At 40.8% G+C, this 13,100-nt stretch overlaps 1 protein-coding gene across 1 annotated transcript; it reads left to right on the top strand.

Annotated features, from left to right (window-relative positions):
* The first annotated feature begins 628 nt into the window (after positions 1–628).
* nefma (neurofilament medium chain a) lies at positions 629–6,558 on the top strand. The gene is made up of 3 exons (XM_022666509.2): positions 629–1,840; positions 3,826–3,950; positions 4,060–6,558. The coding sequence occupies exons 1-3, from the start codon at positions 770–772 to the stop codon at positions 5,603–5,605; spliced, it is 2,742 nt and encodes a 913-aa protein (XP_022522230.2). The 5' UTR covers positions 629–769; the 3' UTR covers positions 5,606–6,558.
* The last annotated feature ends 6,542 nt before the right edge of the window (positions 6,559–13,100 follow it).

The following is a 13,100-nucleotide window of genomic DNA, read 5'->3' as shown; positions in this document are numbered from 1 at the left end:
GGAAATGTTTGTAAAAATTTTAAACAGGACTGGTATGCTTCATTACTTTTAAGAAACACATTTCAGCTACTAATGAAAAATTTATGTTTTAGGGTTTAGTGCCTCTTTAATGGAGCAAAGTTTAAAGTTTACCGGGCTCAAATATATATATATATATATATCTCTTTTAAAGTGTGTCCTATATGATCAGTGGTGTTAAACAGATGAATAATGGCTGTAGAGACTCACTTTGGGACGCTTTTTGTCCGAGGTGCTGAAAACATCCTTGAGTTGCATTGGTTGCATGATTTAAACCAGAACTGTTGCTTTTCTGGGTTTTATACATGATATATAACATATGTTGGTATGCAGTTCATTGCCTTTATTCAGATTAATTCATTTTTTAGTCCTTTTTTGCGGAACGTGCCTCACATTTCCTTATACTTCCTCCCATAGCCTCGCCCCACGTGCTCCTGATGCTTGACCATCAGGATGCTGAGCCAGGCTGCTGGATGCTGGATGCTCCTAGCCCTCCCCGTCCTGCTCCTCGCGCGCGGATCAATGGTCCAGTCAGAAGCGCCTCCCTCCCCCCTCCTCTATCGCAACGGCACCTCGGATATATAAACCCCAGGCAGGACCGTTCTGAGCGCCGTGAGAGCCAGCCACACACATATACACACACTCATACATACACACACATATACACACACACATACACATATATCCCCCCTTTCTCCCCCCCTTTCGCCTGTCACCTGTCTGTCTACCTGTCTGCGTGCCACCTGCACGGATGAGTTTCTCCGTAGACTCTATAGGAAGCCCGTTCCGGAGGACGATGGATACGCGGACGAGCTACAGCCGCAGCAGCGGCGTCGGGACGCCCAGCAGCGGCTTCCGCTCTCAGACCGCCTCCTGGTCCCGGGCCAGCCCCGTGTCTTCCTCCGCCTCCGTCTACAAGCGCGGCGTGAACGTGCCGGTGCCGGCGGCGGCGCGCGCCTACAGCTCCGTGGTGCTGAGCAGCGTGTCCGACAGCGCGGACCTGAGCGCGGTGGACCCCGACTACAACAAGCGCGCCAACGAGAAGGAGCAGCTGCAGGGTCTGAACGACCGCTTCGCCGTGTACATCGACAAGGTGCACTACCTGGAGCAGCAGAACCGGCAGATCGAGGACGAGATCCACGCGCTGCGCCAGAAGCAGGTGTCGCAGTCGCAGCTGGGCGAGCTGTACGAGCGCGAGCTGGGCGAGCTGCGCGCCGCGCTTGAGACCGCGCACCGCGAGCGGGCTCAGGTGCAGCTGGACACGGAGCGCGCCGAGGAGGACGCGCAGCGGCTGCGTGAGCGCCTGGACGACGAGGCGCGCGCGCGCGACGAGGCCGAGGCGGCGGCGCGTTCTCTGAGGCGCGACGCGGGCGACGCGGCGCTCGCGCGCCAGGAGCTGGAGAAGAAGGTGCGCTCGCTGCAGGATGAGGTGGCGTTCGTGCGCGGCAACCACGAGGAGGAGGTGGGCGAGCTGCTCGTGCAGGTGCAGGAGGCCACGCACGCCGCCGCCGACAAGCGCGAGCACAGCCGCGCCGACCTGACCGAGGCGCTGCGCGATATCCGCGCGCAGCTCGAGGGCCACTCAGCGCACAACCTGCAGCAGGTGGAGGACTGGTTCGTGGGCCGCTACGCCAAGCTGACCGAGGCTGCCGAGCAGAACAAGGACGCCATACGGAGCGCGCGCGACGAGATCGCGGACTACCGGCGCCAGCTGCAGGCCAAGACCGTGGAGCTGGAGGCCGTGCGCGGCACCAAGGACTCGCTGGAGAGGCAGCTGACCGACGTGGAGGAGAGGCACTGCTCCGACCTGGGCGGACTACAGGTGAGTGCTGCTGCATATGCACTTAACATATACTGCTGATACATCTGATAAATGATGCAAAACTGATGCAAAAGTGTGTGATTTATTAGTGTGCATGCATCCTTTTAATGCATTTCCTACACAAATGCATATGCATTCATATTGAGTCTATATATTTGTTATATATTTCTATAACACATGTCTAGTGTCTATAACACTATAACACATGTCTAGTGTCTATTTAACTTATAACACTACACTAAACTATATAGACACTATATATAAACAATAGACAATTAAACTATAAAACTTTTTTTATTACAAAACGAGTATCACTTGTATTGGTTATAAATGTTTAATATGTCTATTTTATTTTAATTCTACCTGCATGTTCATTTACATAAAAAATGTTTCACATAGTCTATATATTTGTAATATATTTCTATAACACACATCTAGAGTTACTTGTATTCACTATAAATAGTTTAAGTACATATTTAACAAATGATCACTCATGTTACTTGATTAAAAGTTGTAATTTATTTATATGTATTTGATAAGTAATGTATCAAATATATATAAATAAACCACTGTTTATTTTTTAAATGTCGTTTATATGTAAACAATAGAAAATGACTGTTAAATTCTACATAAGAACATACATATTTATCTAATAATCACTCAATATATTTTTAAACATTGAAACATTATTATTTAACATATTTGTTAATATATTTGTTATTTATTTCTGTTGCACATATAATTTTAAATAAGTCACTTTTATGTCACTATATTTAACATGTCTGTCTGTTTATAACATCTGAATCTAACTACTTGATATCATGTACAATATAAAATAAGTTAATAGAAAAGTATTTTTTTAAAGTCTCAAGTCTCATAGGTATCAGTAACTTAGTAGCATCCATATACAATATATAGCCAATACATAAACAGCGTATATCAATACATTGCTGTGAATGCAGCAGACTCCCCCTATAGCTGCATTGAGAAAACTGCTGACGCATCACAGGCTTACTCAGGCTGCCTCCTCCTCCTCCTCCTCCTCCTCTATGTACCCTGTATAATGCAGCAGCATAATGCTAATAAATCACCTGCGGCACATCTGCAAACAGTGCAGGACCTCAGATAATACTTAAATACTTTAAATATGTTCATAAATTAGTGTACTGTTTCATATAGAAGGCAAATATTTTTATTTTTCAATTGAATCCTATACAAGCTGGATATCAATCGTGATTTCTGAGTTCTGATGTACATATAATATATATATGTATGTATATGAAAAGCACTGCAGCACAGTGTTTCGAGAGTTTTCTAGGAGTTTTCTGCAGAGGTAAACATATACTACAGACTACAGACTACAGCTGAGGTGCAGTGCAGTGGTGTCATGTTGCAGAGAGTTAGGAGAAAAAGAGAAAGAGAGAGAGAGAGCAGCCGGTCGGATAACCTTATGCAGTCTTATTTACGCAGTTATAATGCTGCTCACTGCTGCAGTGCTTTCCCTTTTCAGAGCTGCGTCCTCATGAACTTATTACAGCAGGAATTACACAGCACTTTTCGTAGTGGATGCCCTTGAAACTATACGGCTGCTACGTAATCAGTGAGTGGGCTTGCAGTGCCCCTACTGCTGCTGCTACTGCTGCAATAAGGAGGGCTAGTTTACAACTTACTGCGTCAAAAAGGTTGTGGGGTACCACAGCCTAAAAAGGGGGAGAGCTTGTCGATTATAATGATGATAAGGACAATAAAAAAGATAAGGACGATGATGACGTATGTTTCGTGCCGCAGTAAACAAGAGAAAGGCATGAATAAACCCTCAACAGATAAAAACAAGACATTAGAAAGATAATAATTTAATTTTAGACAATGTCATTTGCAACAGTTTGCAAACATTTGCAGATAAACAACTTTTTTCTTGCTTTATTCTTTTTTTGCTCTCAGATAAAGAAATAAAGTTGTGTGCTTCTGTGTGTTTGCACCTCCAGGAAACCATCCACCAGCTGGATAACGAGCTGAAGAGCACGAAATGGGAGATGGCTCGACACCTACGCGAATACCAAGACCTTCTCAATGTCAAAATGGCGTTAGACATTGAGATTGCAGCATACAGGTAAGCACACAAACAAGCAGTTGCATGCTGAGTCTATAATGTTGGATTATGGTTGGATGGTTTGTACACTGTGTTAATCCTATCCCTTCTTCACAATCCTTCCATCCAGGAAACTCCTTGAAGGAGAGGAAACCCACTTCAGCACCTTCCCTTACCGCCAGTCCGTCAGCAAAGGCCCCAAGGTCAAATCCGAACCCCCCAAGCTGAGGGTGCAGCACAAGTTCGTGGAGGAGATCATCGAGGAGACCAGAGTGGAGGACGAGAAATCAGAGCTGGACGAGGCCCTGGCAGAGATGGCGGAAGAGCTTGCTGCAGAAAAGCAAGAGGATGAGGGAGAAGAGGAAGCAGAAGGTGAAGAAGAAGCTGAAGAAGAGGGAAAAGAAGACGAGGGAGAGGCAGAGGCAGAAGAGGGCGAAGGTGAAGGTGAAGGCGAAGGTGAAGCAGAAGCAGAAGAGGAAGAAGAAGTTGTCGCTTCAACCCAAGCCAAAAAAGTGAGCGCCAGTGCTCCCGCAGATGAAGCCGAGGAAGCCGAAGAGGGAGAGAAGAAAGGAGGTGATGACGAGGAAGAAGAAGCAGCAGCAGAAGAAGGTGAGGAAGAAAAAGGAGACGATGAAGAAGGAGAGGAAGGAGAGGGAGAGAAAGAAGAAGAAGGTGAGGAAGCTGAGGAAGGTGAGGACAAAGACGGAGAGCAAGAAGAGGAAGCTGAGGAGAAGGTTTCAAGCGCTAAGGCACCCGAATCAAAAGCCGTGCCAGAGAAAGAGAAGGAGGAGGAGAAGGCTGGAGAGGAGGCCAGCGGTGGAGAAGAGGAAGGAGGAGAGGAAGAAGAGGAGGCTGAGGAGAAAGAGGAAGCTGTGACGGAGGACAAAGCAGAACCAGAGAAAAAGGGCGAGGACAAAAAGGCCAAGGAAGAAGTCGAGAAAGAGGACAAGAAAGGAAAAGAAGAGGCCAAGAGCGAGAAAGACAAAGCCACTGTGACCAGTGATTCCCCTAAAGCAGAATCTCCTAAAGCAGAATCTCCTAAAGCAGAGTCTCCTAAAGCAGAATCTCCCAAAGCAGAATCTCCTAAAGCAGAATCTCCTAAAGCAGAATCTCCCAAGGCAGAATCACCAAAGGCTGGCTCTCCAAAGAGCGAAAAACCTAAAGAGGCACCCAAGACAGAAGCTCCAAAAGCAGAAGAGACAAAGAAAGAAGCTCCCAAGAGCGAAAGTCCCAAGAAGGAAGAGCCCAAAGCAGAGCCTCCCAAGAAAGAAACTGCAAAGACAGAACCACCAAAAGCCACCGAACCAGCTGAGAAGGCCAGCAAAAAGACCGAGGCGCCTGCAGAGCCTGAAGAAAAGAAGGCGGACAAGAAAGACGCTCCTTCCGACAAAGCCGACAAAGAAAGCAAGAAAGAAGCCGATGACAAGAAAGACGTGATCTCAAACGGAGTGGACGAAAGCCCCACCAAAGACGACTCCAGCCAGAAGGTGGTGATCACCAAGACTGTGGAGACCATCACTACCGGAGAGGACGGAGCCAAGCATGTCACCAAGTCTGTAACCGTCACCGAGACAGTGAAGGAGGTGGATGAGGTGGTGCAGGAGAAGCTGGTGGCCACCAAAAAGGTGGAGAAGGTGTCCACGCAGTCGGTGAAGCAGGTGACGGAAACCGAGTAAAGAAGAAGCACTTCTTCAGACGTCATTCGAGGAGAGACGAGGAGCCGTGGAGTAAACGGCGGAGGAGCAGGAGGAGGACACTGACACTAGCAATCAAATCTGAACTAACATTGCAAAGAAAACATAAAGCTAGATAAAGATGTACTTAATTACGTTAACCACCGTCAAGATTTAACAAACAAAATAAAAAAAGCATAGAAGCAGAGAGAAGCCATACGACGCGGCAAGCTAAAATTCTAAATGCATGTTGAGTGACAGCTTTAAATTGGATTCGCTGCAGATGCGGGTCGGGGGTATCGTGGGCTTAGACCTATTTCTTTCCGTGTGCAATAGCTGGGGACCTGGGGGCACTGGGGATAGGGCGTCTGCATGCCAGCTCAGGGGGGGAGCACGCTCCCCATTCCTTGGGGTAGAAAAATCTGTATGTATCTGTATGTATGGAAGTATTATAGAGATTTGCACAGCTTACGAATGGATGCTGAGAGAGTGGCGTATACATGTCGAGAAGTCCGTCTAAATGCTTATTTTGACAATAACATGGGTAGGGCGATCTATAGGGCGTTCTGTGAAGAAATGTGTTTTCCGACTAAGTAGCCTTACTAATACAAATGCGAGGATACCAACTGAGCCAAACAAATACAACAACATAAGTCAGTTAAAAACAAAAGGATGACAGCAGTCACAATAAGCCCATTAACCATATACATACAGTACATGAAGCGACTAAGAAACTCCTAGCCTTAAACATGCTTTTTACCGTCATCGGTTACGTTTACGTTATGAGTGCAAATGAAAATAAACATGATTGTGCGCGCACATACATTCTTGAATGCATAGGATGGACTTGAATTTAAATTCCTAACATTAATGAGGTGCTACTGTTTGCAATCCCATGTCTTTATTCATCATGATGAATTTCAGCGTTTGCTCAATAAACATCATAAGAAAAGATGCGTGCTGTGTTGTGCTGTGTTGTGTTCCTGTCCTTTTTTTAATGACTGCAAAATATTGCACTGGCAAAAGATCAAGATTGCAAATAAAAGATTCCTATTTGCTTATAGTAAGTGGGGGGTAATGATGGTGCCCGGCGGTGTCTGGCTAAAATTGGGATCTGCAAAAGTGTTAAACAAACCAAAATACTCTGTTAAAGGATCATTTAGGTGCTCTTATCTGGGGAGCTGTTAATTTATGGTTTCTGATGCTGGTAACTCTGATAAACTTATCCTGTGCACAGATACCTGGGGCTGTCTTGATGAGTGCCAGTTTCATCATTATAACGTTTTTGATGGTATTTGCAGTGAAGGCACTTGAGGATACTTTCAAAGTTTTCTAAATGTTTCTGATTGACCTAAAGTCATTTTCTATTCTTTATTTTGTTGAGTTGAGTTGAGTAGTTGTTGCTTCTCATAATCTGGATTCGAACATTACTCAAATATTCACTATTCACTGTATACCTGTAACTCTACCTCTTCACTACTTTACTTTAACTGATGCTCTCAAACACTTTATTAAGAGACCAGAAATTCAAGTAATTAACTCTTGATGAGTTCAGCACAGCTGTTAACTGAAAGCCTGAATTCCAGGTGGCTCTACCTCATAAAGCTGACTGAGAAAATCCAGCACAGAGGTGTAAAACTGTTCATCTAAGCAAAATGAGCTACTTTGAGGAATCTAAAATATAAAACATATTCTAGTTTTAATCTACTGTGAGTGGAAAATTCCAGCCAGAAGTTGCCGGTCACCATCATTACCACCCAATGTGAGTGCTAATATTCTCTGTGGTTGGTAAAATTAGCCTTCTATAATGTATTCCTGGTACACATGTGAGACTGTCACTCTAGCCAGTGTTTCTCTTAACCTCACTCACAAGATAACACCACACAACTTATACAGGTGTGTGTGTAGGTGGGTTTTCCCAAGCATCCCCCATGGTAACACTTAATGAATGCTTTACTGATACTGATACTCATATTCAATGAGCTTTGACATTATAGCATTAATATTATTTACAAATCAATGTAAGCAAATCAAATTGACATTTTTAAATCAATGCTCTAATATTAGCAAAAACTAGCATTTATGCATAAATGATGCAGTATAATGATTACTGGACAGTCAGGTTGGCAACAAGTTTTTCCAAATAAACCCATTATATTTAGCCAATTCAAGTCAAGTAGTTTTATTGTCAGTACTGCATATGTACAAGACATACAGAGAACTGAATTATGTTCCTCTCCTTCCCAAAAGTTAGAGCAAGTTCAGAAAATAATATTATAAATATAAAATAATGGAAGACACTATATGTACAATACAAAAGACAGACATACATATACACAGATAGACATACTTGGGACAAAAGACACAAGACAATAATGCAATAGTGATGGGGGATGAAGACGGAATGACAGTGCAAATATAAACAGAACCTGTATAACAGTAGTACAAATTTAGTGGTATAATATCTTAAGGCTGGTAAAGTGAATGAGTGCATGAAGTCATTTCACACAACAAAATTAAAATATAGAATTTAATTCAGAATTTGAGTATTGCCATATGTAAAAGTGCTGTTTTCAGTTGCATGCTAATATGAGAGCTAGCTAAGAACATCTCTTAACATTATAGATAGGCCTACACTCTTAAAAAGTAAAGGTGCTACAAATGGGTCTTTCAGTGATTCTATAGAAGAGCAACTTGAAGGAAGGATGCAAATGTAAGGAGGTTTTAATAGATGACATAAAGAAAACTAACAAATTATAATTCAAAGCTATGACTAGAAAACAAACAACAAAAGACTAGCTAAATAAAGAATAGCCTAACAAAAATGAGGTAAAACAACATACAACGAAGAACATCCAGCTATACTAAACCAACTACATTGTAAAAAAGAAAAAAAAACGACAAACTAAAGCTTTTGGCTTTACAAAAAGTTATAAAATACATAGCGTGTTTTTTATGCTGTATTTCAATACAAAGCACTAATGAACCGCTGTCTACAGCCTATTAAAAATTAAGAATTATCACCAGAAAACATTACAGTCATCCATCAAATACACTGTTTTATCAGTTGAAATTATTGAAATAAGGCTCATAAAAATACATTAAGTTCAAGCATTCAATAAAATTTTGGAAAGAAAAAGAGTTGTTATAATCCTAAGGGGATAGAGATGTTTGTAAAACCTACATTTTGAACTATAGTCTGAAGGAGCGGTGTACTGTAATTCAAGGAATAAGATTATGGAATAAGATGGAGAGTGCTGTTAGAAATGCTAGATCAATGTGTGTGTTTAAAAGAATGCTAAAAGTATAAAAATATATATAGATAAATATAGAAATAGTATAATGTGTAACTATATAAACTGTTGTTTGAGAAGGATTTGTTTATATTTTTTTTGTTTAGTTTTTTTTGGAAATTTACTATTGTTCTAAATTATTTTTGGGGCAGATATTATAGATATTATAAGATTTTTTCTTCTTTCTGCTGCCTTTCATTTTATTTGTGATTTAAACTCTGATGTTTTAGATGTTTTAAATTCTTAAGCATTATATTCAGTATTTAACAGTATAAAATAAGGCATATTATTATTTTTTTTGTATCTAGAGGCACATATTCATAATTTATTACAAGAAAAGGCACCATAGCAATCACTCTTTCCCCTCAAAAAATTCAGCCAATAAAGCACCTTGTCTCTTTTTTGCCACCCTAGAGGACACTTTAGTGACAACTGACAAATGTATTTGACACAGCCTGAGCCAAACGCAGTAAAGTGCAGTTATATGAACAAGGACAAAAGTACAGTAAGCTCATGAACCAGATACATATAAAGTAAGTCACGAGTCTGTGTACCTGCAGTTCTCTGCAGTAAAGTTACTGATGAAGCATTTTATCACAGACAAAGAAGCTGTTCTTAATCAGCTCCCCACTGAGTGTATATACTGCAGGTTTATGTACACGATTATATAGATTTCTATAATAATTTTTTGATAAATTAAGACCTGACCTGTGTATGAAACAGCTGCATTAATGAGAGCAGTGACAGACATGACTTGCACTTTTCACTTCCAGATTCCAATAGGTGGCGTACACTGCTGCAGGCAAAATCAGAACATATTACAGGTATTGTATATACACACTAAGAAAAGTGAGTACAGATTTGTACTTAAAAGAGTATAAAGCTTGTCGCTGGGGCTGTACCTTATATTGAGGTACAAAAAAGTACCTTTCAGTGAAAGTCCTTTTTTGTACCCATGTTTTTGTGCCAGTAAAGATTATAAAGATTATAAACATTATCATCAACTAATTATGGCTCAAAAACTTGATAATCCAAAATTGTCTGGCTTTCAAATAAAAAAATGTCCAATTAAAATATATATAGTTTATCAGTACAGTGATACAGAATACTGAATGTACCATTTGGCTGCAGGTTTAATGGTACCAATCTTTAATAATAAAATAGTACTTATTGCTGTTAGAAATTACTTTGTACTTCAGAGGTAACAAATCTGTCCCTGTAAAAACCAGTATTGTACCTTTGAGGGTACAATTGTGTGTACCTTTGAGAACAAAAAAGAGTGTAGTTTACTTTACTGTTCATTTTCCACAGGTGAATTAAATCTACAGGGATGTACATATTTGAGATTGTTATATATATATACAGGTGCAAGATACAGGTGCAAAAAAATTAAAATGAATATTGAAAAGTTACTTTATTTCAGTAATTCAGTTTAAAATGTAAAACGCATTTATTATATAGATGTATTAAACACAGACTGATCTATTTAAAATGTTTATTTATTTTATTGTTAATGATTACGGCTTACAGCCAATGAAAACCCTAAAATCAGTGTCTCAGAAAATTAGAATATTTTTTATATAAGACCAATTGGTACTTTTGGTACTCAGTGTGGGCAGTGTGCCTAGTCCTGCTGGAAAATGAAATCAACATCTCCATAAAAGTTGTCAGCAGAGGAAAGCATGAAGTGCTGTAAGATTTTCCGGGAAAACACTGCATTGCCTACACTGACAAAAGTACCAATAGGTCTTCTGTAATATTCTAATTTTCTGAGACACTATATTTTGGGTTTTCAAAATAAATAAATGCTTCAAATAGATCACTCTGTATAATACATCTACATAATATATGAGTTTTACATTTCAAACTGAATTACTGAAACAATGGTATTCTGTTTTTTTTAGATGCACCTACCTATATATGGCCATTAAAGGTAAAATAATATATGTAAATATTTGAACAAACTGTTCAATATGAAACGAATAGGAATTATACACTATTGTAATTTAGGAAAGGTCCAATGAATAACCTAAATTGGCACAAAATTCAGTAACCTAAATGGGCTTTTCAGGGCTAAATAATATATAATACTACTAATATATAATATATAATAAATAGATAATACATCTGAAAAAGGGTATATTGTTTAAAAAACTAACAATTAAGTTTGTTTTTGAGCAAACAGTTTTTTTTGCTAACAGCTTAAAGCTAGTATGCAGTAATATAAATTATTCTATCTTTGGAAATGGATATTACATTTTAGAATTATAATTTTTAAAGCCTCTGTCTGTAGTAAAGCTGTAGTGCTGGAACAGATAATGTTACTGCTGTTACTCTTTACTGCAGCAGCATTTACACACTTACACACTTACAGCACATTCACAATTTCACCATCATAATAACTAGAAAAAGACTCAGATAAAACACAGAGAACTCTGTTAAAACTATTAAAAGTAGAAGTTCTTTCTTTTCTTTAGAGAAATTACAGATGAAGTCAGAGAGCGGTGAGTACTGTTTCCTACACCTTCAAATAAAGACTCTTAGAAACTGGAGACAAAAAACCGCTACAGGAAGACGTCTGGCTGACCCACATGGAAACAGCAGCTTTAGCCTTTAGCTCAGATTATTAACATGATTAAGGCCTGAGTCTCAGTTTCAGCAGAACTGAAGAGAAGAATTAGATAATTAGAAATACTCTGACAGGTTGTCATGGTTTGTACAGAATTGGAGACACGTGCAGATACTGATAAAAGTATATAAAGTTTATTAAAACAATAAATAGATGTAATCGTAGTCGATACAGAAAAATGGGTAATCACCAGTAAACAGAGCAATGAAGACAAAACCATACCATAAACGAGAAACAGTCCAGAGTTCATACACGAGAGATCCAATGTCAGAGGTAATCCAAGAGGCAGTAGTGAAAACACAGTCCAGGTAATACACAAGCAATCCAGTATCAGAGGCAAAAGCCAATAATCGGCGTCGAGAAAACAAAGGCAAGGTCATACACAAGATAAACTGAGACAAGAGATAAAGTAACGCTTTGTAATGAGTAGAACCTACAATACGCGGCGTGGGTGTTTGTCTGGCGTGCACCTTTATAGTGCCAGTAATCAGTATTCGGGACTTCCTGGAGGAAGCAGGTGAGATGTCACGTAATCAGGTGAGTGCGTGATGTATGTTTAAAGCAGTATAGCCTTAAAAACTTTCCCAACTCCTGGTTTACTCTCTCACATTGACCGTTGCTAGTGGGGTGAAACCCAGAAGTGAGACTCACGTGTACACCTAAGTGTTCAAAGAACGATTTCCACACCCGGGAAGTAAATTGAGGACCTCTATCTGACAAAATGTCCTCCGGGACCCCAAAATGTCTGAAAATGTGTGTGTGTATATAGCTTGGGCTGTCTGAAGAGCATTAGGTAGTGCAGGAAAAGGGATAAATTTAACCCCCCTAGAAAATCTGTCTACAACTGTAAGGATAGTAGTGTAACCTTCAGATTCGGGTAAATCAGTAACGAAATCTACAGCTATGTGAGACCATGGTCTTTCAGGAACAGGCAGAGGACATAGTTTACCAGCTGGAAGGGTTTTGGGTGTTTTGCATTGTGCGCAGACTGAACATGAAACTACGAAAGCTTGAATGTCAGCTCGCATGGTTTCCCACCAATACCGAGCTGAGATTAGTTGTAGCGTACGTGTAACACCAGGGTGACCAGAAGTAAGGGCAGCATGTGCCCAGCCAATGAGTTGATCACGAAATTGTTCGGGTACATAAATCTTGTGAGGAGGACAACCCTCCGGAGGTTGTGTGTTAGTTAGACTCTGCTGAATGAGGTCATCTAGTTCCCATCTAATAGCTGCAACAGTGGGTGGCAGAATGTGTTCAGGCTCGGAAGCGCGGCATGTGTCGTCTGGGGAACTGAAAACACGGGATAAGGCATCAGCCTTAGTATTACGGTTGCCTGGACGAAACGAGATAGAAAAATTGAAGCGAGAGAAAAACAATGACCAACGAGCTTGACGGGGGTTTAGGCGTTTAGCTGTATGGAGATATTCTAGGTTCTTGTGATCAGTTAGAACGGTGAATGGATGTGCAGCACCTTCCAGCCAGTGACGCCACTCCTCTAGAGCAAGTTTAACAGCCAGCAGCTCTCTATCCCCTATCCCATAATTACGCTCCGCTGGTGACATTTTCCGCGAGA

The sequence above is a fragment of the Astyanax mexicanus genome, chromosome 17 (assembly GCF_023375975.1).
Source record: "Astyanax mexicanus isolate ESR-SI-001 chromosome 17, AstMex3_surface, whole genome shotgun sequence".
Lineage (NCBI taxonomy): Eukaryota > Metazoa > Chordata > Actinopteri > Characiformes > Acestrorhamphidae > Astyanax > Astyanax mexicanus.
This window is presented reverse-complemented; position numbering and strand designations above follow the sequence as displayed.